The following is a 27,983-nucleotide window of genomic DNA, read 5'->3' as shown; positions in this document are numbered from 1 at the left end:
TTATAGATATACAGTTATCCTCTCCAAACATTGGCAAATCGATTTAGCAGGAAGAGTAAAGGGCTGGTGATGGATTTAGCACTAGACTCCAGTGACAAGACAATATATGATGATATAATACCAGCTTAAACAAATAATAAAAATATGCTGTGCGATAATTTCCAGTTGTATATTTATGAATTCAAATGGTCCAATTGCTTTATGGTCCATAGAAATGCAGTGTTGTTCAATTTTTAATAATAATTTTGTGGGCACTCTTTCTGGATGACAATTATTTCTAAAAATTTTCCAGTACACTGGAGCAACATTTCACTTGTGGCATGAAAAGATTGCTGTTCCAACTAGCTCCAACTCCCCTACTATGGGCAGGGACACCTCTCTCTAGACCAGCTTGCTCAGAGCTCCACCCAAACTGGCTTTAAACACTTCATATATAATATGGATATAGTATCATATGATTTGAACTTACTCATGTTCAGATTTCCAGTAATGTTTGGAGGCTAAAATCTTGAGGGTTTTTTTCTATGACATGACTTTAGTGTCTAGACAACGTAGTGTAAGTAAATGCCCTTCTGTAAGTACTAGGAGATAAAACATAAAACATAAGCATATGCTGAGTAAACCACTAGAAAAGTCCTGATTTAACCAGTTAAAGCAAGGTCTAGCTCAAGTTCACATTGCCCATAGTAGTGCTTGTTTCAAAATCAGTAGGAAGGTTTTGTAATATGAGCAAGTTTTGGTCCCCTTCCTTGATATATCTCTTTTGTTTCCCTCTGACCTTATTTTTGCCTATATATTAAACCACCGTAAATGCATGTGAATTTCTTTATTTATGAAATATCCAACTCTACTTTTATTACTTTTTTAATATCGAAAAGATTGCAGCCTAAAGCAGTATCTTGTAACTTATATTTCACAAGTGAAAAATGATCATAAATTATTTAATTCCAACTGAAACACAGTGTGCTGGTGAGGTTGGAGAGAATGTATTGATTTCAAGCAGGTTTTATATGTTGTTACATGTAAGAAAATCTTTCGGCTTGTGTTTGTTGTTTTTTTTTTAATTAATAAATAAGTAATTATTCACAGAATATTGAACTATAAACATAAATCATCTTCGAAGAATAATTCTTACTCTGTTTATTATGATTTTGTGCTTTAGTTTTCTTGGAGCATTGTAGAACTGTAGAATGCAATATTGAGAGTTACTGGGTGATATTTGAGGGCTGGTTTTGGTGTTTCAGTCTGACCAGCCTGGTGACAGTCCCTCTCTGACCATAAGAAGTGAAGCAAGGGGGAACTGAGTACTTCTGTAAGGACAACTCTCCTATTTATTTTCCTGACTCTAGAGAAAATTCATATAGCAAAATACAGGCTTGTGGAAGGAGAAATTGAATTTATTGGGACCACTTGTATGCAATACAAAGGGCAAGGAACACTGGCTGCAAGAGTCATGAGCAATTTGCTTAGACTGGATTCTCACCTTTACAGAATAAAGACAGAGGATGACTGCCAAAATAGGAGCCTTTGGTCCTTCCATAAGGAGCCAAAATTCATACTCACCTCTATTGTTCTACCTGTGGAACAATGTTTTTATTCCTTTGCAAAACACACTGCATTTTTCTCAGGGACTTTACTAGTTTGATGAATTAGGAGTCAGAGAGGCTTCTTAATTCTCTCCTATTTCAGGCTTGCTCCCCAGAAATAATGGAACTCACTCTGTTCTTCAGCTCTGAGATGCAATCTAATTAGAAAAGTAGGTGATGGAGAGTTTTTAATAATCTAGGAAGCCACATTTTGGCTATTATGTAAACCTGATTCTAAGATACTTTTCTAAAGATTAGCTATTCATTTCAAGGTATTAAAAATAATAATTTAGAAAACCAGGAAAGAATTAAAGACTTGAAAGATGAAACACATTTTAAGGAAATGTGAAAAAAATGCAAAACATTTCAGAGCTTATAGGGTGGACATACCTACAGGATACCTAAATTGACAGAATTTCACTTAAGGGGTCAGTGAGCTGGATAGTTTCTGTGAGTAGGAGTCCAACAGAAAAAAATAAGCATATTCAGTAATTCATTACAGGGTCATTGTTCACAAATTTCCACAGGTACAGTAAGGACGAGGAAAAAAATAGGGATGAGAAAAGAGTAAAAATGTTTAGAGACCCTCACTGTGCAAGTCTTACGCAGAACATCTGTATAGGAACACTGGGGGTTCGATGTGATGGGTATGAGCTAAGGAGTTCTCCTGGTGTTTGTGGAGGTGAGAGAAACCACCAGATCCCTATTCCACTGTGTTAGTCCAGATCTGAAATGGATCGTATTTAAGTCTTGTGGAACAGAAAAATGGTTTTGGTTTATTTTATTTCTCATTCAAAAGGGTGTATTGAAAAAAATCCTAAAGTATTTTTGAAGTTTTGCCATTACCATGTTAAAGTAGTAAGGATGTAGATATAAAAGCCATCAGATATAGCAGTTGTTATTCCTTATAGCCTGAAATATAAAACCACTTCTGTTTGTATCTCCTACAGCACAGTGTCTCCAGAGCTAACTGCAATAAGATTATTATGTTGTTTACGGATGGTGGTGAAGAAAGAGCACAAGAAATTTTTCATAAATATAATGAAGACAAAAAAGTAAGTGATATATGAAATATTTTACCGTATAAAATACAACAGCACAAAGACAAATATTAAATATGGAAGTGAAAGCATATTTGGTGTATGCATAAAGTACTTCTTAAAAAAATTATTACTCTTGATCCCTAGGGCACTTAAAGCTTTCTCAATCTATAACATTTATTTGTGAAATCACAAAATATACTTAATATTTTACACTTTGTGACTTGTTGGTCTCAAGTGATACAGAACTATACTGTGAGCCATAAAGAACTCAATTTTCTATTGACGCTTTTCTTCCATAAATGTAATCCCTGAATTATCCAGTAGAAATAAAGGTAGTTAAATGATATGATATGATATGATATGATATGATATGATATGATATGATATATATATGTGTATCTCCCCAGTGCTTTTGTTGTTCGTCAGGCAAAGGCAAAATAAAATCTCAGGATTAGAAACTGAGTCTGAATAGATTTGGGCTGGAACCAATCCACATTTTTCCCAGTGAGCTCAATTATACCTCTGAATGTCTTAGTGAGAAGTGGGATGGCTCTCTACTGATGAAATTTGATCTGTGGTTCAACCAGAATTATGGTTTAACATGAGAATCCCTGGATGAGTTCTGTTGTTTAGAGTAAATTGGATTATTAGCTGTGGTGGTTTTGGGTTTAAGTTTTGAATCTAATCAAACTTCTTGTCTGGCTTTTGCATACTTACGGATTTAAAAATGTATATGTGTGTGTGTGAAATAAAACACCTTTTAAAGTTGTCTCCTACTACATTTCAGCGCAAATCATTATTTATTATTATTAGAAGATTAATCACATTCTAAATAGAAGTGAAATATGAGCTGGATTTATACTGTAACTGAGAATTTGCCTTTCCTAGTGCTTAGGGATGTGCCTACATGTTTTTTTTTTGTGGGTTGTTTTTTCTTCTGTTTCCAGAAAAACAGCTAAAAGTTAGAACGCAACTCACCAAGGCACTTTAACAGTTGCCATCGATGTGTGTGCATAAAGCAGTGAAAGTATTCAGTTGGAAATCCTCATATATTTGAATTAATCCTTTCAAAAGTAGAAGTGCAATACAGAATTGGTATCTTGACCAGTCATTCACTCAGTGACCTTGAATAATCATTTTGTGTCTGATTTATATTAGTGTTTCACATGGAATTATATGGTGGATTTAGTTAACCTTTGTGTTTGAGTTGAAAATACTTTTTAAACTGAGAAATGGGAGAGAGAATTGAAATCATAGTCACTTGTGTGACACACATGGCTGTATTCTGAAAGCAAATGCAGAGATTCCTCTTCAAATTTGGACATAGTAGCTTTTACTGTGTTGCAACAACAGCCATCAGCTATAGAAAATACGTGCATAAGGGGGAATATGTATGATTAATTTCTTATTATTTTTTTCATTTATTTTGCTCTTTTAGGAGTAAAGTATAGCGAAATATGCAGTCCAAACAACAAAACAGATTTGCAGTGCCAAGATTTGTGGTCTTAATCACATCATGCCTGATGGCTGATTATTCTGTGAAGTATAATAAATGAAATGTAGGAGTTACTAATTTTAAATGGTTATTTTACTGCATCATTTAATACTGTAAATTTGCACTGCTCAGGATTAGGGTGGGTTTATATATACTGTTATGTATAATAGAATACACACTCACTTTCCTGTTCCCTCTAGTGAAGGAGGGTTTTGGGGTTTTATTGTATACAGCAAATGTATCATAGTGATGATAATGGTCACTGTGTGTCAGAGTACTGTCATATGTAATTGAATGTAGTGCCAACACAATGAAAGGCAAATTTTCTACACTTCTTTAAGCTCTATGTATCTACAAATTCAAATCTTAGTAAACATTTGTCTAATGGGGGGTTGCTAAATACCACTCCTTACTGGTTTTCTCCAAGTTGACACTGGAATTACAATACCAGAAAGTTTATGCAGTTGTAATTTGAAGAATTATTTACTTTGTCCTTATCACTTTCAATCAGTAACAATCCTTGTAGTGTTGAAGGGAACTTTATGGTTGAAAACCTTCAATGAAATTTGGACAAGTAAATTCATTTTTAAGAATTGCAATGAAGTTGCCCAATATCCTTCATAACATTCTGATATTTTTAAAAATAAGACTAATACAAAACATGCTTGTGATAATGCTCTCTTTAGTAAGACTATGTTTGATTCCAGAATGATGATCTGAGCTCTTTTTTTGTTCCTCCTCTGTGTAGTGTTAATTCATTACCAGTAGAGAATAACAGAATTGATGGAGGCATTCCAACATGAAAAATACACATATGCTTTTCATTTTGCAAAGTCATAATCACAAATATGGTCTTACCTTCTTAGATTGCACAGTAGGCTGCTTTTTTACATTAAATTATGAGATATTAAAGATATGTGGATCTCAGTTCTGTTGTCCTTTAATTTATTTCATAAACAGCCCAAGGAATTTAAGACTAATTTTATATTTATCATTTCTACAGGGACTATTAATATAAGGTGTTAAAAAGTTTTCTGTGTTTTACAGTAGAAGCAACTTATAGGATAAATATCTATCAGCTGATGTATTTTCTTGCCTGCTCTGCATTTATTTGAACATTCATCTTTGTGCTCTGCATACAGTATATAAAAGATGAATCTTTATTGTCTTATGTTGCAGTCAGTCACTTTCCATCTTAGACACACTGTGTTGTAAACTTTCTTTTTTTTCTTGTGCAAACAAAAGACCTTTTATTCAAATCTATTAATCATTCTTTTCATCTACCTGATGTAAAATTGCCTCAGCTCAGTAAGTGTTTTCTTCTTCATATCTGTTACTTTGTAATTCCTTGGCATGAAAGAAGCTTTAGTAAGTTTTGGCCCATCAAATGACATGACTTAGTACAGGTTTTTGCAGTGCCCTTAGTGCAACCTTCAAGTTAAGTGAAGGAATGCAAGAAACAATTGGAAACTACTAAAAGACCAACCTAGAATCTAGAGGCTGGAAAATTGTTCTTTTAAATTATAGGGTTTAATCTGTTTGAAATAGCATACAGATATATTTAAAATAATTTTCTGTCTTTACAAATAAGTATGAATATGAGGGTTATTATAAAATTTATGTAACAGTTTAGGGAGGAACATTTCTGGTTTTTATCTGTTTGAAGTGGAAAATCACAGCTGTGTTTCACCTTTGTGTGCCTTTTTCCCTTTGTAAAGACAGATTTTATTGTCACATATTGTAACTATGTGCTGTGCTTGATATTTAAAAACTGGCATGTTTACCTTTTTGGTGACATTTGGGGCGCTCGCATTAAATGTGTAAAATACCACACATGCGCTAAAATTTCAGGAATGAGGGTGTTAAATTTCATTTTATTTGCACTCCTCCTACAGATAGTTTCACTGAAGATAGCAATATAAATTTAATTGAAATGTATACCCAGTAGGTGTTTATCCTCAGAATTTTGAATTCAGGTTGAAAATAGAAAACCACAGATCTTTGGGGCAAATTGTGCACACTGAAATATGTGTTTGGAGGGATTGCTCAACTTATGCGAGTAGGGAAAGACCTTAAACATACCTCATGCACTTTTAATTGTTTGAAGTTTTGTAGAATGGTAGAGGTTTGTGTGGGTTGGCTGGATTGATCTGACCCACACAGGTAGGATTGGTCTGACCCCTCCGGCAGGAGCAGAATGGTGAGCTGTGTCTCATGTTTCATTCCTACAGAATTATCTTCCATGATGAATACAACACAACCTTATTTTCTGGAGAATTTTTTACAGTATCATTTGAGGGGTAATGGTGTGCAGAGAAGTTTTCCAGCAACTCAGTTCCATTAAGAATATCTTTATGTGGTGGGCACAGAATCGCTACAGTGATCAAGTCCTATGGGGGCACACTCCAGCTTACTGGAACTCCACTGGGAAGCTTACAGCTGCCAGTGACTTGTTCCAAATAGGACACATTCAGCATGTCAAAAGAATGATAAAATGAAATATTTATGAGAAAGTACTTGCAAAACTTCCATTTAAAACAAAAAGGCCTCCTACTATCATTAACAAAGGAGGGAACCATTCTCTTCATTGGTTTGAATCCATTACTGCACAACTGCAAGTCTATAAAACTAAAATGAAAACTATGTTAGTCTAGGCAATGGTGTATGAATCATTCTGGACAAGGCTAAAAGTGTTAGTCCTGACTACAAATGACCATTGAAAAAGCCCATGACATTTCCACTTTGCGTAGCCATGGGTTTCTCATCAGGTGTCAGACTGAATTAATGTAACTTTCCTATGGTTACTTGTAGAGCTGAAAATAGAAACAGCATCTTTTGCAACACTAATGTTGGCTTTGAGTAGAACTAAACAGCTGTCAAAGTGCACCCCAACAGGTTTTGCATTCCCGAGTGTGTGATAGACTTGTGACACAGGATGTTTCATAAAGTAATTAAACTAAGAGTTGAACTGAGCAAAATTCTAGTTTGTATCTGAATGGCATGTGGCATAGTTTGATAGATAAAATTTAAGCCATTTTTTAAGCTTTCCAGATTGCAGTGTGTTCTCTGGCCTTCTCTACATTAGCCTTCTGTGGTCTTCAGACAACCAGATGCTAACATATATCTCATTCCTCCTAACAATCCCCCTATGCTGTAAATTTTCTTGGAATGATAGTAAAGTAAATCCCATGTAGAAATCTTCAGCTAGCTGGTTAAACCAGCTCCCTGGCTCCTTCCCCGATCAATTTTGTCTAAAGGGTGTGTCATCTTCCAGCTGTTAATTTTAATTTATTATATGTACCGTGACATGCACAAATGGTAAACCTAAAATATTCTGGGTGAGGCTTGGGTCAGTATTTAAAAATTCCACAGTCCATTACTTTTTCTTTAAAAGTGAAAACTGTTATTAGAGTGTTCACTGAAGAAACATCCTATTTGTAAGGCAAATTTTTTTTTTTACCTCTTTCTTAGCTCCACGTATTAATGAAGAGCTTACAACATATCCATTCTCCCAGTTTCTGAGTTCCTGACAGATTAATGCCACTACATTAATGAATTTAAATATTCCACATCAGCAGTCTTCCTCTTTTGACACTCAATACCAAAATATGCTTCAGTAATAGTCAAACTGCACAATACTAAACTATTTAAGGTCCTAAGCCTACAAATCCATGGGTTTTTTTCTGATTTTTTTCAATATGATATAATTAGTTTATTTTTCCTCATAAACTTACATCTTGAACCACAGTTATCTGACGGTATATGAAGCTCTATTCCAGCATGAGGATTCAGAGTACAGTGATTTTTAAGATAACCTTTTTTGAAAATATCTATATACTGTCCTTTCAATAGTCATCTTCTAAACTGACTTGCTGCTATCACGTGTCCATGCCCTGGCAATGCTCTTGGATTACAGCAGTCTGCCAGTCTTTCCCACACTATCATTCACTGACCCTTTTACCTTTAGACTATGTAATATTACCAAGCCTTTCTTGTAGTCTTCAATAAGGAGGTAATAGCCATTATATTTCTTCCACTTTTTTTCACTTTTCCATTCAGCCATCACAGCCCCTGTGCTGTTCTATATGTAGGCGAGGTTCCTGCAGACTAAAGGGGTGCAGCAGAAAGCGCAGTGGGGCAGAGGGGAGTCTTATTTTGGAAAGAAGATCTGCATGTAGAAGAACCTTCTCATACTTGTGTCCGCACACACATCTCTGTGTTGATGTGAGTTTCTCATTAGGCTGCTGTTTTCATTATGAGTGTGAATCTGTCTGGGCTGCCACGTGGCATTTTTATCTCCTCTGCAAGATAAAAATCCACATGGTGGTGTTGAGAACTGTGTAAGACTAATGAAAGTTTTAATATAGCTTTGTTGAAAAGTAACCTTATCAGTCTTTTATTAAAGTCATGTGTATCTGTTACATAAAACCCAACTGGCAGCTTGTTTCCCTCAAATTTGGCATGGAGGAGGCTACTTGATACTTCTATTTTTGTTGATCTTCAATTCCAAACCACTACAGTAATAGTGATTTATTCAGTGTATCACATTGAGGTTGATGCTGCAGATGGCATAAAATGATTAATCAAGGCAACCAGGATAGGATATCAGTTAATATAGAAAGCACATTATGTTTGTTTTGGGATGAAAGGAAGAGAGTCAGACTGCATTTTGCTTATTTACACAAACAAAATGCTACATATGGCATAGCTGGTTGAGGCTAGACATCAGAGGCTTCATCCTGTCTCAGCTTCCCCCTATATCAACTGTGCATTCATGTCTGTGAATTTGGGATTGCACTGAAATGCCATGTGAATTGATTATATTCTTCTGCAGTTCAAGAATTGGAGGACTGTGACCCTTTAATACCTAGGCCATGCCTAATGATGTTTATGTAACTTCTTTTTTAAAGTATCCATTTCCACAGCTTCCTTAGGTATTTACATTTTTCTCTTTCAACAACTACCTTTAGAAAGCTTTCCCTAGATTTCCTTAAGACAAAGAAGCTTAGAGGGTTGGTTTTTTTTTTATTTTCATTATACATTCTTTACAGAGAACTATTAATTCTCATCATCATTTCCTCTTACACTTTAGAAAACCATTTCTATGTTGAAACCTTCACACAACTTTTCTTTCCAGCTTTTGTCTTTTCGACTAAACAAGCTAATTTCTTTCAAATTCACCAAACACATATCTTAAATTCTTTTAATTCTTTATTCTTTACTCTCCTATTGTGTATAATGGCATATTATCTCTACCTTTCTTAAAACATGCTCTTGAACAGTTAGGGAAACTTAGTGGTATCAAGAATATTTTCTATGACTTTTTTTAATGCAGCATTTAGGTAAATATGTCATCAAACATAACTTACTTTTTGGAACTGTATTATATTATTCAACCATATTTGGTTTTTGCTTTGCTCTGAATCTTTTCTCCCAGCTGCTACTTTTTTTTACAGGTTGTCTTCAATTTCAGTATCTGTGCTCGATTTTCTAAGTATTTTTAATCCTACATTTTATCAGGAAGTTTCTTCTTGTATATTTAATCTCTTCTTCTTCATGAATTGCCATTTTTCATGTAATCCTTTATTCTTTAGATTATCTTCCCACACTGCTCACTCAGCTAGCTCGTTCTCTGAGTTTGTTGAAGTCTGTCTCTTATCCTTGTTTAACTGCTGTCAAATTTCCTTTCCTTGTAATAAAAATCCCTTCTTGATCTTTCATTCAAAATATCTCCTTTCTTCTAGATTTTTTTTAATTCTGCCTTAAAATTCAGAAATAAATTAACTGTTCTCGGCATCTTCTAGAATAAGAAATTTTCCTGACCTGCTACAAGATATTCAATAATTGTGTCTCACATATAAGGTTTATCTGCATAACCTTCTATATTTGAAGTTGCAAATATTTTTTTGTTTACTTCCAGTGTTTATTAAAGGAAGTGCCATAAGTAAGTAAGAACTGACTGCAGCTATAGACATCAAAGATTTAAGTTGTTTTGTTGTAAGTGCCACATAAGAGACACTCATATTTCTCATTCATTTAAAAATGTAATAGCGGAGAAAATTTAAAAGTTAAGAATTGGTTTCTGCAGACAGAGAAGTCAAATGGGATGCAAAAAAAAAAGAAATTAATATTTTTATGAAGATTAAGAAGTGCTTTTTTATAAAATTGCCCATTATATGGTCAGGATTCTGACATTTGTGTGTTCACTGAGTCTAGAGTTTTCCAAAGCTTAACTTTGCCACATTGATTTAAAAATGCAACTCTTTGGGAAGAAATTGGATAATTTGTCTACTTAATAGAATAATCAATATAACTAAGCTAGCACAACTGAATATATTTTTTAAGGAATTAACTATTATTAAGTGACTCTAAAACTTTATAGAAATCTTAGCTTCTAAATGCTGCTTAGGCCAGCTGGTAGTTGAGTGTTGAACAGTAGCTGAACATAATTCCCTTAGTAGATGGAATTGTTTCAGATGGGATGGAACATCTTTAAATGAAAAGATTTGCCAATGCACAGGTGGAAAAAGCAGACAGAAATGTGTAAGAGACTTTATAGCAGGGCTCAAAGGGAGAAGGTATAGAATAGGAGACTCTTTAGTGGGCAAGAGAATAAGGGAACAACTGAAACAAACAGATGGTGGCACAAGATATATGCATGCTGCAGCCTAAACAGATGACAGGTTAAGAAGGAAATAAATATTTCAGGAAACAAAGTTAAAGTCCATTCAGATAGCAAGAAATATGTGTTTATATATGCAAGAAGCATAACATAGGAAAGGGATATGAAATGGGCAGTGAGAGTGCCAGTGATGATGAACTGTAAATTTCACCAAGGCAAGTAGAAACCCTGTGCATCTTCAATGTTGAGTATTAAAGATTGCTGCACACATTGTAAGGAAGGGTTGCTTTTTAGGAGAACATCAGCACATAAGTTGGAGGAGCTCTGAGAAATCTTATCAAGAGTAAGAACTATAAATGTAACTTCGACAGTCTTTTTCTAAAGCATTTTGCGAAAAAAGAAAGGTATTTCAGTTTTGAAAAAGAGCAAGAAAAAACATCATCTTTCAAGCAGGGATAAGTCTGCTGGTGAGAAACAAACAGAAAATACCCTAGTCTCTACTTAGAAAGTGACTTAGATTCAAAATCCTGATTAGTCTCAATGAAAAGGCTAAAACCTGCTCAGTCATATCTCCAGGAAATCAGTCACATTCTTTATCTTTTGCACTATACAGGAAAGAATTTATTATGCAGAAGTGCATGTGCTGTAAGAATAGATTGTCTTTAATAGAAGAATGAGAAACTGACTTTGCAATCTTGTAATTGTGTGGTTAAGGAAACTGACATTGAAGTATGAGCTTCTAATTATTTCTAATTATTCTAATATATTGAAGTTTTCACAAACATTTTTATAGCTTTTATTCCTAAAAAAATAGAGAAAAAAATAGAGAAAAAAACCCCAAGAGAATCAGTCTCCATATGCAGTCTTTGAATTCTTATCCTATTATCTGTCTCCATTCCTCTGTTTCTATATTCAGATTCTATTTGAAACCAGTAATTCCAGTCGAACTCATATTCATGTTAGCCTTGTATCAGATTCAAAATAATGTATTCAATGTTTGCTGAGGTTTAGATGGGAATTCTGTGCTTCCTAATCTTATCCTAAATCATGTGCAAAAAAACCCCATCTAATCAATAACATCCAAAGAACCTGGAATGCCAGCTGCAAATATATTTTTTTAAATTATTCTGACTTTATTTAAATGGATTATTTTTTTTAAGCAAGAAAGAATTTGTTTTATTTACAAATGATTTTTTGAAACCATCACTTTGAATCCTATAATGTAGCCTGACCATACTGTATTCTCAATCCTACATATAGGCAGGAAAACCAATAACCTCAATGCTTTTTGTTGCAAAGTTAGTCTGTAGATGCTATATCATTTGAAAACAAAAACAGAGACAAACCCAAAACCCTCTAAGGCAATATTTTGACTACAATAAATGTCTCTCTAAGAAGTATGTTCATAATTAAGGCTGAAGACCTTTTTTTTTACTTACTTCTTTTTCACTAGAAAGACAGACTTTGTGAGAGATGATTAAAATTCATTTATATCACAATGTAGACTGAAAACTTCGTAACCTAAAGTATGGTTTAACTGGAGTACATTTTCTTTGCTCTTCTGTTTCAGCCATTGTGAATACAGAATTTAGACCTAAATTGACTAAGAACTCTGGTACAAACTGTTCAACACATGAAGACTATAGACACACCTCAAGGTTTTTTTCCTGTGGATTACATGGGAGTTCACTTGTATTTTTTTTCTAAAACTTTAATGTATTTAGCTGATTAGAAAAGAAATAAAAATGCATATCATTCAGTATAGGAGTGACTGTGCCATGATTAATTTGATGTCCTCAGGATAGGTGGCAGCAGTCTGTATATATTCAGTGCTTCTCATAGACAATCCTGAGATTTCAGGTGCGGTTCATCAGGAAATACAGTGAGTGAACATGCACACTGGTTGCATTAATCACTAACTGTGAAGGACATTCTCTGTTCCATGGTTGCACATGAGCCTGGGTCTCTCAGCCGTACTTGGGCACTTGCCAGTCGCTGACAGCAGGCATCGTCACCGCCTGCTTGTGTCAGCAGTGGCACGTCTTACCTGTGAGCAAAGACAAGGTCAGGTTGCCCTCAGCACAGTCCTATATGGCAGTGCTGAGTTTCCATAAGTATGCAGTAGCTATTAACTTTTTCTCCCTAAAATAGGGAAAGGGAACCAAACTTGCAGCATTTTCATACCTAAATCTCCCTCTTCTAAGGTAGTCTGAATGTACCATTCTGTTACCAGGTCAGTCTCCAAGAAACAGCATGTGAACATAGACAGTCCCTTCACTTGTTTACTTGACGTGCCCTTTTTAAAACTCAATAAATCATTTTTGTTTAGAATTTTTATGTTCCTGTGCAGATCAGCCCATTATAAAATTAGACATGAAATTTGGATAACTGATAATTCCAGAGAGGAAGATTTCCTGTAAATGAGTTCTACTGCTTTCTGAAGGTCCTTCCTTTTGCCCCCATCCTTTTCCCTCTTCTAAAACAACTTGCAACTGTTAAGTTTCAGTCATTTTTCCATGCTGTACAAGGATTGAATAAATGAGAGAAAAAATTGAGGGAGTAACTATACAAGATTATTTGCAAGGGGAAAAAAAAGTCAGAGTAACTGATTAAAATTAGTGTTTGAAATATTCAATGGCATATTTAAATATTCCTTTAAATCTGTAGCTGGTATTTGTAATATTTCTTCCCTGGGATTTACAAGGCCAATGAAAAAAAGAAAGAAAAGAAGGAGGCTTAGTGTCACAATGTGAACTGTAAATATCTCTCTAATTAATCCAGTCCTTTCCAGCTGCTCATCTGCCTCCAAATGTTGTTTTGACTATCAAAGAAATGCCTAAAATGCTTTTAATCCAGAGTACAGTGGGAATTTCTTTGTCATCTCCTCTGTCTGGTTCTTGATATGGGCCACCAATTTACAAGGAATTCTCAGGAAAAAACTGTTTTCTTCAGGGAATGCTAAATACTTACTGTCAGGGAGAAGCAGTTTAGAGAAAGGAGGAATTAAATTGTTTTTCATTTCAATGGAAAAAATTTGTTATTACCATCACCAAAGAAGCAAACAGATCAACTGAGTAAATAGAACATGGGTAATCAAAGTAAAACATTCAACTGCTGAATTGTTAAAAAGAGGACACTGTATGCTCTTCGTCTGAAGACTGGGAGACAGAATAGGTGTCTAGAAAATCATGTGATGCAACTGAGTGCTGTACAGGGATTTCCAAGGTGGTGTGGGGTGGTCTGCTGAGGACAGCTCTTCTGGTGGAAATCACAGGAGAAGCAACCAGTGTGTCCACAGACTTTAAGCTCAAAATACAGCCAAAAATTATTTATAGGTTTTGAGTTAAAACCTATAAAGGGCTTAACTCAGGAGGTTGGAGGTTTTCAGCCTCTGAGAGCTGGCGCACTCCCAGACAAGGTTCTGGGACTGCTCCTGGGGTAGGAAAGAAAGGGGGAGAGGGAAGGAGCAATGGTTTGGCTTCTGTGCAGGTGTGTGGGCTCTGCTGACACAGTTGCTCTTCAGGTTGAAGAGTGGACCAAAGCCCAGTTTTTGGTAAGTTCGACATAGGCAAATTGACCCTCAAATTCGAGCACATCAGTGAGAAGTCCTGCTGGTGTTTTTGAGAGTACAGCCTTTCTCTTTCTTGTCACTGTTCTTGAGGCTAATGTTATAAAAAGCTAATAAAACAGAGCTGATTTATTCCTACACCTGGAAATTGTTGAGGTCAAAAACTTCACCTTATTTGAGGAGACAGTGCAGTAAAAAGAACACAGTCTCCTCATCAAAGTTACTGTGAGCATACAAAGTTGTGTTTATACTCCTGTGACACTTGCGGCCCATCAAAGATTATGTTTAAACTAGATAAATAACTAAAGGATCTCTTTAGTTAGTGGTGTCTTCTATCTAATTATAATCAGTTCAGCAATGGTAGATTAGTAGGTGTCAGCAGGGTATTTATACCTTCATGCTTGTAGCCGTAGGACAGCAGAGGAAGGAGCACCACAGGACAGACCTTCTGTGAGTAAGAAATGAGGTGCTGTGGTTCCACAAGGTGGCACTAAGGAGTTGTATAACAGTGTGACTGAATTAGTATTTTTTTTAGTTTTGTGAGAGTGTTAATTCTGAAATTTTTCAGTATAACTACAGTGGTGTTTTGACCATTAGTTTGCAGTAGAAAATATCCCCATTTTCATGAAGATATGTTTTCTTTGTGAGGGAACTAAACAAGCAAGAAAAAAAAAAACAAACCACCTTTTGTAATTTTTGAAACCATTTGCAGTTTGCAAAACTGCATTTCATGGATTCATGGCATTCACTTTAAAACTTCTTCTATGAACATGCACATTTCATTGTATGCATCTGTTGTGAAGACTTCAGGTATAATTCTTAATGTATTAATTCCTCTCCTAGAATTATTGCATATAACTACACCATATGTGAGAATTCTTGATCCTATTTTCCCAATATTCTGAGACCATTAAATGGTTTTGGGCTCATATTATCAGTATAGAATCATAGCCAGAGCAAGTGAGATTCTCCAATAGTCTCCTGATACATAACAAACATAATTTTTATTTTAAGATAGAAGAAGGATTAATATTAGATTGTAATGTGAGCTAATTTTTAGAGTATCATTATTTCTTTTTGTTATTAGGCTATAATTACACAGACTATAATTAGACTGTGAATTAATAAGCTAACATTGCAGCTTGAAGTTTGAGGTTGAATTGCAGTGAATGAAAGATATTAATGATAGGGAAGATTGCACATACACATGGACAGTCTGGGAGAAATAATTTACTGTGGATAAATGTCTAAAATAGTATTTCCAAGGACCTGCTCTATTTGTCTTTAAACACGTGCCACAATTAAAGCATTTTTCCATTGGTGTCAAGGGGACACTTGCATTGTTAAATGCCTTGCTGAATCATAGTATAGAGGGTCAGCTATGGAAACACTCGAGTGGTGTCAAATGGATTGTCAAATCTTATGAATTAATGCTTTCTTCATGTCTATAAATTCAAAGATGTTCAGCCTGCAATTGTCTTTGCATTGAAATATTTGAGAGCTAAATTCTTTATTGTTTAAAATGTAGGGTTTTTTTCCCCATTTCGCCAAGTCTACACATATTTTTTGAGAGCACCCACAGCAAGAGACAGATTCTAATGCAGCCATAAATATCAGAAATATAACTTGATACATTTCTGCTGAGGTACCATGCCATTCTTTTTATTTCCTAATTTGACATAAAATTGTGAATTCTGCATTCTGAGTTCTAGACCTTTCAAACTTCACAGCCTTAGCACTTGACTAGGTTTCATACCCTGCTGCTTAGGTCATCTCTGTTTTTTCCCAATTGTGTTAAGGGCAAAATGCATCGGCAATCTGAGTGTTACATACAAAAACCTGAATCTCCAACTTCTGAACTTTCCTAAGCCTGGCATTAAAAGCAGCAGAAGTTATGAATGTGCTCAAACTGAGAACCATGAACTCATCCCTCTTTTGTACAAGCATTGACCTCTCATTTAAAAAACTAGAGGCACCACTGTCCCAGTAATTTTGAAAAGGGTGAGCCTTGCTCAGTCTGTCACAAGAAAACCAGCTTTACTCATAGGAACGAACCAGACAGCTGTATCCATTCAAATTAGTGATCCAAGGGCAGGGTGCAGGCTGGAGAAATGCCCACAGTTATCCATACTTTTAACTGTTAACAGACCCAGCAGTATGGTTCCTGGCCTATGGCAATCTACTCTTTCAGCAATGTCTGTGCTCAGTGCAGGGTTAACATGAGGCAGGACTTGTTACCAAAAAATTCTATAATGAGATGACCTGATATGGGGGTAGGCAGGGAGGGAGCATGGCCCTACAGTGTAGCCATAGGACTGTGAACCATGCTGTGCCACTTGCCCTCCTGGCCTGAGAAAGAAAATGGTTTATGTCCTTTTTTATGTAATGCGTAAAGACAGCCTAAGGGATACTAAAACTGCTCTCTAGTACATGTTGTGAGTCTTGCTCCTGCTGTTAAACTCAGAGTTTTTATTTCTCTTCTCCCTGTGCTTCCTAGGAAAAAAAAAATTACTTTACATTTATAGCTATAACACAGATGGTTCAGGACTGTGTCCCTGGAAGTTCTGAACTGAGCAGTTCAGCATGACAGATTATGGGCCATAATTTAGGTGAAACTGTATTTGGTGTTCCCTATTGGCTAATCTTAGGTGGTTTCCTAATTAGTATATTGGATTTTCAGGTCATCCTCTGAAGTTCTATTCTCTGTTCAAATCAGTCATAAATGTCCTTTGGTCTCAGTTAACTCAGAGCAGAATCCAAAATCATCTTGAAATTTCTGACCACAGATGTAAAGATGTAAGGAAAGAAATGCATTCACAATTTTGGCTGTGGCAGCTTGAAAACCACGCAACATTTCCCTGACCTACAGCAGAAAACACCAAAATGATGAAGTGGTTTACAGGCTGTACTTACAAGGGATTTAGAAGAAAGACTTTATAATGGAATACAGAGAAGCAGCTTTAAAATTTTTTTTCAGAATAATAGGCTTCTTATATTGTCCTTTTATTTCAGAAGTGTACCTATTAAATATAAAACACAAACAAATTTTCCTCATGTCTGATAAACTCTGAACACATTAGTGGGAAAATAATTTCATGGATCATCCTGGAATTACTGAATTATTTATTCCTTTTTTTCGCAGCTTTTCTTGGTCTAAAGTAAGAGAGATTATCTGTGAATCTTTACCTGAAGAGTAAAGGCTAGAGTAAAATGTTCTGAAATTATACCGGCATCATGAAAACTGAAGTTACATGATTTGATGAGATCAGTTTTTTTACTCAGTTTTAGTCAGTTTTTTTATTTAGTGGTAGAGAAAGATGCAGTCTTGCTATTCTTACATGCCAGACATGAAATGGCAGGATTCATCTTGCTTACATCTAGCTGAGTGAATTAATTGTATAACTCTCTTTATATCTGATAGAAGAGACATATATATATCTGAAGGTCAGTTAATCTTCTCCTGAACAGAGAAATGAAGAGTTGCACACAAATGATTATGAGAGCTCTCTCATTCCAGTAGCACAGAATTCGAGACAAATAATTTATCTGTCAAAAAATATGCATGTTCATACACTCTGAGCTGTTTACAGAGTGGTTTACAGAGTGGTTGCCATTTCTCACACTCTCGTAGGCCCATGGCAGGGCAGTTGGAACAAGATGATCTTTAAGGTCCTTTCCAACCCAAATGATTCAGTGATTCTATGATTCATTCCAGATTGCCTACACATATATCACAGAATCACAGAATATGCCAAGCTGGAAGGGACCCACAAGGATCATCAAGTCCAACCCTTAGCCCTGCACAGGATCATTCCCAAGAGTCACAGCATGTGCCTGAGAGTGTCATCCAAATGCTTCTTGACCTTGGTCAGCCTTGGTGCTGTGACCACTGCCCTGGGGATCCTGTTCCAGAGCCCAACCACTGTCTGAGTGAAGAACCTCTTTCTAATATCCAACATAAACCTCCCCTGACGCAGCTTCAGGCCATTCCCTCGGGTCCTGTCACTGGTCACCACAGAGAAGAGATCAGTGCCTGCCTGTCCTCTACCCCTTCCGAGGAAGTTGTGACTGCAATGAGTCTCCCCTCAGTCTCCTCCAGGCTGAACAGACCGAGTGACCTCGGCCACTCCTCATAAGGCTTCCCCTCCAGACTCTTCAGAATCCTCATTGCCCTCCTTTGGATTCTCTCTAGTAGCTTAATATCTTTCTTATATCGTGGTGCCCCAACTGAACATGATTTTCAAGGTGAGGCCGCCCCAGTGCAGAGCAGAGCGGGACAATCCCCTCCCTCGACCAGCTGGCGAGGCTGTTCCTGATGCCCCCCAGGTCATGGCTGGCCCTCCTGGCTGTCAGGGCACTGCTGACTCATATTCAACTTGCCATCAACTAGGACCTCCAGGTCCCTTTCCGTGGCATTGCTTTCCAGAATCTCATGCAGTAGCCTAAACAGCAAGTACTTTGTGCTTAGTTACCCATTTGAATTAACTTCACTCAAGCTGTTCATTTTTCTTTAATACCTATAACATGATCTACCCAAAGGAAACAACTAATTTAATCTTTCCTAATTTTGTTCCAATAGCAAAATGAAGAAATAAAACAGATAAAAAGCAACTGAGATCTATAGGGAAAGCAGCCTTTTCATGGATATCTCTTCATTTTTATCTTCTTCACAACTCTCTTGAGTGCCATTGTCCTTAATATTTGCAGTAGTCAGAATCTTTTTTATTCACCTCGGTGCTTAAAATCTTCTTCTGCTAGGGAGAAACACAAATAACAAATTAATTCTGTAATTAGACAATTATATTTTCTTCCATGCAGTAATTCTTCCTCTATTATTTGTAGCATTCTTTTCTGTCTACCACTTCCTCTGATTAAGAGCTGGATTTTTGCATGTATTCCTTTGATGTCCTTCATAGGCTCCTAGGATAACTCAGATTGGAAGGAACCTCCAGAGCTCTCTAGTCTAATGTCAGGTCAAAGATCAAGCCATCTAGTCTGGTCTTTAAAATGTCAAAGGAGGCAGATTCTACAGCCTCACTGGACAGCCTGTGCCACTCACTGTCTGAATGTCCTGACATTAATTCTACACTTGTTTTGTTTGCTAATAAGCATATTCCTCTACTATATACTTGTGGCAGGTTGACTTTGGCTGGACGCCAGGTGCCCAGCCAGACACTCTATCACTCCCCTTCCCAGCCAGACAGGAGAGAGAGTAGGATGGAAAACAACTCATGGGTTGGGATAAGGTAGTTTATTTAAAGCGGAAGCAAAGCAAAGTGAAAGATAGCAGGGTTTATTCTCTACTTCCCATCAGCAGCGATGGTCGGCCACCTCAGAGAAGCAGGGCTTCACAGCACATGTAATGGTTCCTCAGCAGGCAGCCACTGGAGACAATGAATGCCTGCCTTAGTGCTCCTTGCCTTAGATCTTATATCTGAGCCAACGTCATATGGTCTGGAATGTCCGTTTGGTCAGTTTGGGTCAGCTGGCCTACTTGGGTCCCCTCCCAGGATCTTGCCCTCAATTGACGAAGAAGTGTTACAGTGCTGGTGCTGTGCTCGGCAGTAGCCAAAACACCAGTGTGTTGTCAACACCCTTCTGGCTGCCAATGCAGAGCACAGCACTGTGGGGGCTACTATGGGGAAGTGAACTCCAGCTCAGCCAGACCCAATACAATACTGCAAATAATTAATACAAAGAATAAAAGATTTTGTTATTTTCTCCCCAAGATTAGCGAGGAAGATGCAGAGAATTAGCTCTGGACTTGAACTACCTATGTTAGAAATTAGGATTTTTATATTTCAGAGCGGTTTGAAGTCTGTACCTGAATGGGCTGGCAGAGCGGGTGCCCGTCTCCAGTTCTTCTCAATTCTAAGAGTACAAGTTTTCTAGAAGTACTTTACTTTGAACAGTCTCATTGAAAATCAGAAAGTGTGACAACTTCTATTTGTTTTTCTGATTCTTCCATTGTTTTTTAGTGCTTTGAAAGTTGTGTTTCTTTATGAAGAGAATAAATAGAACTCCCTTGAGGCAAGGTTACCCTTTCCCTAGGAAAGGGATTGGGAAACACAAATGTTAGTCTTCTGGTGTGGATGGTGGAGAGGAAGCACCATGGCAAAAGGACCCAGGAACTGTGGTTTACACAGAACCTAAGAGGCTGCAGAGAAGTAAAGAGAAGAAATAATCAGGCCTCAGTGGTGATGAAAAACAACTTCTTGGGATCAAAGACTAATTGGCAGTTTGCTTCAACTCAGAAATCCACTTAGCTGGTTGAAACCAAGCTTAAAGGACAGGCAAAGGGAGAGGTGCTCATGCCCATTGTGTCTGATCTAGTTGCTCCAAGTATTCTCAGTCGTAAATTCCCTATTAAAAGAAACTAAATCCTCTTTTTTTTTTTTTAATTTAACAGCCCATTGTCTTCTTTGGAGAGATGTCTATAAGGAAAACATATAGAGAGATGCATCTCAGTATTTTGGCTGACTCTGGGTCCTGTCACAGAAAATTTTAGCACAGAGCATGGGGTTTTTTTGCTAAAATTGGCTTGTTTAGTTTGACTTGCTGACTCATTTTTCCAGCTGGTCTGTCATTCTACTCAATTCCAGATGAGGCAATAGGAAAAAGAATACTCTTTTGAATATCCCACCCTCTTGCCAAACCAAGTAACAATTAAAAACTCCAATTTTCATTGCAGTTCTTTATCTCTGTTAATTATCCAAGGAACAGTAAATCAGATATATTGTCGCCTGCTTGTTGTCAATAATTTAAATACTAAATTCTTTATAGATTTGTTGCAGATTTAACACACTGCTTCTTTTCCCTAAATTACATACCATTTCGCAACTTGAATCCTATTCAGTGTTTCATTTTTACATTTGAGATCAAATGCTAGACAGTCCAGTCTAATTGACTCATGTGTTTTATACACACACAAGAAAACCCACATGATTTAGTAACTTTTAAATCAAAAGAAATATCAGATCTCTAAAGTCTCTAACTAGTGGCCTTCAGTGGCGTTTTTCCATAGTTTTTGAAGAGAATGTAATCTGAATCAAGCATTTAGTGGACATTAAACTGGAAGCAGTGTGAGTCCAAAAAAAACCAGGGGTTTAGTAGGCGGATACCTTGTGAGCTGAGAGGTGCCAATAGAAAATACTATCGTGATATTCAAATTTGCAAAAAAAAGATATTGATTAAATAGAAGCAGAAAGATCCATTAGAAAAATTATAGCTGACAATTTGTAAGAGAAGTCAAGCATAAATGGGGGATGGCAAATGTTGTATAGTAATAAAACAATAAATCAGATGTAAACATACCAGGTGAACTCAGGTTTGCACTATTAATAGTGATATTTTCAAGGTAATAGAAGGTATTTTTCATCTGTCTGAATCCATATGAACTATGAGAACAAAATTTTACCATCACTAAGGCACAGTCATTCCCAGATCTGTCTGTGTAACCAGAAATGTGATTAGCTTGACTTTTTACTGGGGAATGACCCTATACAGAGAAGTCTTAAACTAAAAAACGAGCACTTGAATAGTATTCAGTGCAGCAGAGTAGTTGCTTTAATGCTTGTATGGATAAAGCAAATCAAAATATATTGTTAATTAAAAATGACATCTAGCACAAAGCTTTGTTTGCCCTCCTTGCATATAGGGGTCAAGATTAATATTCACCATTTTCTAGCTGCTGATGGATGATGTAGAGCTATTCCTACAGCTCTTCATTAATACTTAAGCTCTGATTATGTCACACAATTTTTGTTGCTTATTTGAGAAATGAAGGTTTAGGTACTGATTGTACATGCTGGATAATGTGATGAAAATTTGTATATGTTGTCATTAAAAAATTTAGCAGTGATCAGTAGTTTACAGGGAATCTTTGCAATTTTATATTGTGAATATTAGTTAAAGAAAACACTACCTTATTACTCAGTTACAGCTTGCATGCAAATTAATTGTACTATGTTTTGATTTTAATCATAGTCTTCAAGTTCCAGAGAAAGAAATTTGTATTCTGATTTCATGTCATGATCTGTGATTTGCACATTGAAGAGGTGAAGTTAAAGATCCATAAAGAAAGAGATGCCTGAAAAGGAAAAGCAGTCTGGTCATTGGACAGAGAGATATGAATATAGTGAACAGTTTATTAAAACTGTTGGGAAATTATTTTTTCAACTTTTACAGAAACACTCAGATTCTGAGCAAAATATTCAGCCAGAAGTTGAAACATAATATTTGTAATTTTTCTATGTGTCTTGTAGTATTTTTAATATTTATACAGCAATACCAGGATTGGTTTTAAAGTTTTCTCATTCAAATTAAAAGATTTGCATGGAAAATAATTTCAACTGAAAAGCCTGTTCTCAGTCCAAAACTTGGAGAGAATTTGGTGAATTCTTTCTAAACCCTCAACTCCTTACACTTGCTGAGATAGATTGGAATTGCATTGTATAAACAGAATAGAATTATGCTAATAAAACATATAACTTAAATTAATATGAAGAGCTTAAAGTAAAATATCAGACACTTAACCCTTCTGTGAAAATCCGTTGAAGTAATTTAGTGGTTTTACATGAAAAAGACTGAAGTCTCAGCAAAATGAGAATTTGTTTTCTGTAGTATCTGGAAATTTCATATTTTTTTCCCTGAAATTATTTTATATCCTAAAAAGTCCTGGTTTGCATTGCTTTGAATTCTACTGCCATGCATATATTCTTTTCAATTCTTTGGTAAACATCTAATATTATGTCAAATAATTTAACAAAACCTAAGTTATAATTACCACCTTAGGAAAAAACCCTAAGAATTTAAGTGTTTCATGAACGATCACTAATGTAAGACCTTTGAAGTGTGAAAGATACATGAAAGAACATTCTTCTTGAGTTCTACTTCATGAACAAAATAATAGGAATACATAAAATGGCATAATTTATTATATCTTTTATCTTTCATATCTATTATGGTGAAAAAATTGGAAAGTTCACTATTTTGTTTTTCTGTTCATTTGTAAGAAAAATCCAAGTATCATTAACTTGAGAGTCACAGCTAATAAATTATGTATAGTTAAGTAATAGGCGTTGCTTTTAACTTGCACAGGTACGTGTATTCACATTTTCTGTTGGTCAACATAATTACGACAAAGGACCCATACAGTGGATGGCCTGTGAAAATAAAGGTATTGTGTTTTTCTCTGAAGCTGATCTTCATTAGATCTTTGGATAGGTGATATCTTAGCTATTCTCTAAAAGTGGCAGATTTTTCAGCTGGAGTTTTAGATTTATTGTATTTGTTAATAAAAGTTCCAAAAAGTATATGTGTATATGAAAAAATATCTGTAAACAAGAAGCCTCTATGTTTATTTCTGAGTAATTTATTTAAAACTTCATGTTGTACAAAAATTACCACAGTAGTTTTTATATTAATAAAATGTTATTGTTCACTTTTGAGAATATTTGTTATAATAGCCATCTATGAAAAGATGGAACTGATGACAGATAAGAAATTAAGCAAAGCTGTTTTAAATTAAGTGGTATGGACAAAAGGGTTTTTGTTTGGTTAGTTGGCTGGTTAGATTTCTTTCTGTTTTTCTCCAAAACTTACAAGGGATCAGATTACTTAGAATATTTTTCCCTTTTATAATGAAAATATCAAAATTATTCTTGCTGTGATTTCTTAGCTTCTGAGAGCATCTTGCATTTTCTATTTTTATCCTGATTTATGTAGGGGGAAAAAAAGTAAAAAGGGTGAAAGCAAGGAAGTAAAATGCTTTCTACATGGAATTTCTACCTTAAATTTCCACATGAAAAATATTCTGAGAAATACTTTAAGAGTGTGAGAAAGAGGTATCTCAAATACCTTACAATATAACTATAGAACAAGGCATAAGATATAAATACAGATAAATAGAAAATATATAATTTATCAAACAATATTTGCTCATATTTTAAATACAACAGTTTCCAGGCCTGAGTGAAAATGTGAAAGTATTTTACAAATCAGTGAGAAGCAAGAGGTTAGAGGTGAGATAGATTACAAAGGGTCTTGAAAATTAAGATTGCTGGGGAAGGAGATAAAGGTATGCTCAGGCAGAAGAATAACATAGTTGAAAGATGAGGGAAAGGTATATATACAGAAAAAAAAATATGTAGAAGAATCCATAGCCTGTATGAATAGTACACGTATGACAACCTTTTGAATCCCTCAGCATGTTAGCAAGTTTTGCAGAAGATACTGCAACTTCATGAAGAACCGACTGTATTGTCAGATAACTACAGAAAATTGATGTTTGTGTTTTGAACAGAATTTTTTTCTACTTGCATCCTTGTATCTCAAAATACTGTGTGCATGTGACCTCCATTGTTTTAAAACAAATGAGAACCAGCTGGCTTAAAGCATAACCACCTATGCCATTGAGGCAAAATGATCATAATCTTCTTCCAAAATTGATGTGATTATTTGTTTGAACATCCAAAGAAGCAGTTTCATTTCATTTTTCCTTAATTAAAAGTTTGTGCGTAGGGCAAAGGAAATGACTAAGCTCTGCACTCTTACCTCTCCAATCCTCTACTCCTGCTTTCCAATTTGACTTAAAATTTTCCTGGTCTGCAGATAAATCTCAGTGCTTGGCTTTAGTCTCATTAGTTCATATAGGCAATATTTTTAATTCAAACAAATAAGTGATAGAATCAAAGCTGAATAAAGAAATTTCTCATGTTTAGTTAGAAGGAATACCCATTAGATTTTTTCATCCTTTCCACAGAATACCTTCTATTTTTATACTACGAGTTCACTCTTGTGGCAGACCATAGCTATATTTGCATTCCTATATGCATTCAGCATATAATTATGTTGCTATCACAGCATATTAAAATAACCATTAAATATACTTGCTCATCATAGTAACTGGGATTTCATGAGTACAAACTCAGTACTTTATCTAGCCTTAACCAAAACAGACAAAAGAAACACATCGTGTACTCTCATTGCCTAAGAGAAACTAGCTTGGTCTGAATGGTGTGGGGATCCATCATATACGGCCACGCATTGTGGTGGCATCTACTAGAAAAGTATTCATACATGATAATTCAAATAAAAATTAAACTAGAAATTACAAGCTAAATGAAATTCCTCAAGATTAAGAGACTAGCACAATATTGTAGTAAGATGACATTATTTCTGTTCCAAACTTTAGGTTATTATTATGAAATTCCATCTATTGGAGCCATAAGAATAAACACCCAGGTAAGTGTTTTGGCCAAATCCAGATCAGTTTTAACACACAGAAGTGGAGTAATTCCTGTTCTTAAATATGTTTTCTTTTCCCATCTTCTTGAATCAATTAAATTTTAAGTTGCACTACATTAAAAACAGAGAAAAAAATAAGGCTTTCTTCTACATATGAGGGATTATTCTGTTAAAGTATTCTAATTTTTTCTTTTAAGTGATTGCAGTGAGCTAATTTAAAATGTGGTCCCTGTTTCCCTGGCCAGCTGGTCCACAGCAGCCTGCATGCATACTTGTCATGTTAACATCCTCTAAAGAGGCTGACCATGTGCACACAACAGAGCACCTGAAGTGTTCTGTATCCTGCAGACCTCTGCAAAATGACTATGTTTTTGTCTCAATTTTTCTCTGGGCCTTATATAGTCCCTCAAACTTTGATGCTGAGACATGACAGCAATTTTATTATAAAGTTCTACAAAAGCAGTAATTTTTTTATAATGTGACAAGACATTCGTAGTCCACCTCCTGCCATACTTACAACATGGTCCAAAGGGTTTGTATCACATGGAGAAGGCTGTGAATGTTTGTGAGGGTACAGCCCTGCTAGAGTTTCTAAACTCATCTGGGCAGATGCACTGCAATCCTGCTTATAGAAGAGGTTCCTGGATGGATCCAACCTCTGCAAGAGACACCATTTTTCCCTTCAAAAAAATGCAGGAATATTTTAGCAGACATGCATGTAGTTAACTAAGGGCACAGGACTCTGGCATGACATGATGGGATCCAAACTGACAGTGTGGAAGAGCAAGTATTCTTCTCAGTTGTCTGAAAGTCCATGTACTCACATGTCCAGAACAGCAGAGAAATATCATGGCACTTCTTTGTCCTTCCAAGGCCAGGCATGATATTTTTTGGCAGAAAATAAGAGTCCTTTTTTGGCTTGAGTAAGAGTTCTTTGATTCTGTTAAACTCTTCCAGATAGTGTCTGGCAAGAAGTATCCCTAATATGTTCAGTCAAATAGAAAAGGTTGAAAATAGAAACAAGTTTGATGGCATCCACTGCCAAAGCAGTCCAGAAATCTGACATCTCATAAGATCACCCGAGTTAGCTGCACTCCCAAACTGAAGGAAGGCAGGAACTATGAGGTTTTATAACTCTGATTTTTTTTTATTTCAATAGAAGTTATGCAAGTTGTTGCTGTAGAAGGTTAACATACCCAACTGTTACACCACTCACCCTCCATCGCCCACTCTCTCTTCTGGGTTGAAGGTTCTGCAATCTGCTTGCAATTTCATTATGTCATTAGCAATTAATTTTGGAATAAAAATAGTTGTAATTCTCACTTCATGGAAAGAGAGTGGTGGTTATGGATGGGTTAGGTCCATGTGACTGAGGCTGAAATACAGAAATTACGTTCTTGGTAAATACTGCAAACTGAAGACGGAAACTTTGCGTAGTACAGTTTTAAAGCAACAATTAAATGCTACTCTTATAAATTGTGGTGAATTTTGAAATTTTTTCCTGATATTGTTTTTATTTCATTATTGTTTGTTTTTATATTGTTTGGGCTTTTTGATCTACTAACTGCCTTCTGATAAGTTTATTACACTTTTTGGCAGGAATATCTGGATGTTTTGGGAAGACCGATGGTTTTAGCTGGAGAGAAGGCCAAACAAGTCCAATGGACAAATGTCTATCTGGATGCTCTGGTATGATCTCTATTTATCTCTAGTAAAGTAAGAATTTTAGCAAATCAGTAACCACATGTGTCTCTTTTCCAGAGCATCCAATTTCTTACACATTTCTTAAACATAATATTCTTGTATTTCTAACATCCATACAGTTCAATACAGCAACCTCTAGGAACAGAGCTATTTCTAGCATGGTGGTCAGTACTTGCACCTAGTATCCTTCTAAGTGTCCTGAAATTTAACAGAGAGAAGCAAATTATTGTACACAGATTTTTAAGCGTAGGTCACTGTTGTCCTCAACTTAAGAAAAGAAAAAAGAAGGAGATAGTTTTCCGGTGTTGTACCTGCTGCAGTAAAGGTAATTTATTACATTACTGATGAGGAATTCTTAATTTTTCTGATTTTTTTTTTCCCTAAATAGTATTCCAGGTAGAACGAAACCTGTCAGTATTACTTGGTATTTGTACAGATTTTGAACTTGGATCTTTAAGATATCATGGTTGTAATTGCTTGCTTGCTCAAGGTAATGGTTTCTTTAACTGGAAAGTATAGAAGTGGGCAATAAACAACAAGATATATGAAATGCTTTCTTACTGCTGAATTTATCACTTTGGTCTTGTAAAACAGACATTTTTGGGAAACTACAAAAGTCAAAGTATTGTTAGCAGCACTGTAATCTGTTGCTCTAGATAACATTCTTCTTAATGACTCTAACAATGAAAAAAATACTGTAAAATGGTATTTGGAATCA

The 27,983-nt window shown here is 35.7% G+C and overlaps 1 protein-coding gene across 3 annotated transcripts in view; it reads left to right on the top strand.

Moving 5' to 3' along the window:
* Nucleotides 1–27,983, top strand: part of CACNA2D1 (calcium voltage-gated channel auxiliary subunit alpha2delta 1) — a 383,935-nt gene that overhangs the window by 301,285 nt on the left and 54,667 nt on the right. For 2 of the 3 annotated variants that reach the window (XM_027679464.1, XM_027679465.1), the window contains exons 12-15: nt 2,537–2,641; nt 23,414–23,492; nt 25,509–25,558; nt 27,161–27,250. In XM_027679464.1, the coding sequence (XP_027535265.1) occupies nt 2,537–2,641; nt 23,414–23,492; nt 25,509–25,558; nt 27,161–27,250 (324 nt within the window). Of the gene's footprint in view, nt 1–2,536; nt 2,646–23,413; nt 23,493–25,508; nt 25,559–27,160; nt 27,251–27,983 lie in introns of those variants that run through there. The other variant, XR_003533601.1, reaches the window with a different exon arrangement.

Source organism: Neopelma chrysocephalum, unplaced genomic scaffold (assembly GCF_003984885.1).
Source record: "Neopelma chrysocephalum unplaced genomic scaffold, ASM398488v2 Primary Assembly neopelma1_45, whole genome shotgun sequence".
NCBI lineage: Eukaryota > Metazoa > Chordata > Aves > Passeriformes > Pipridae > Neopelma > Neopelma chrysocephalum.
The sequence above is the reverse complement of the archived record's forward strand: the minus strand, read 5'-3'. Positions and strand labels throughout refer to the sequence as shown.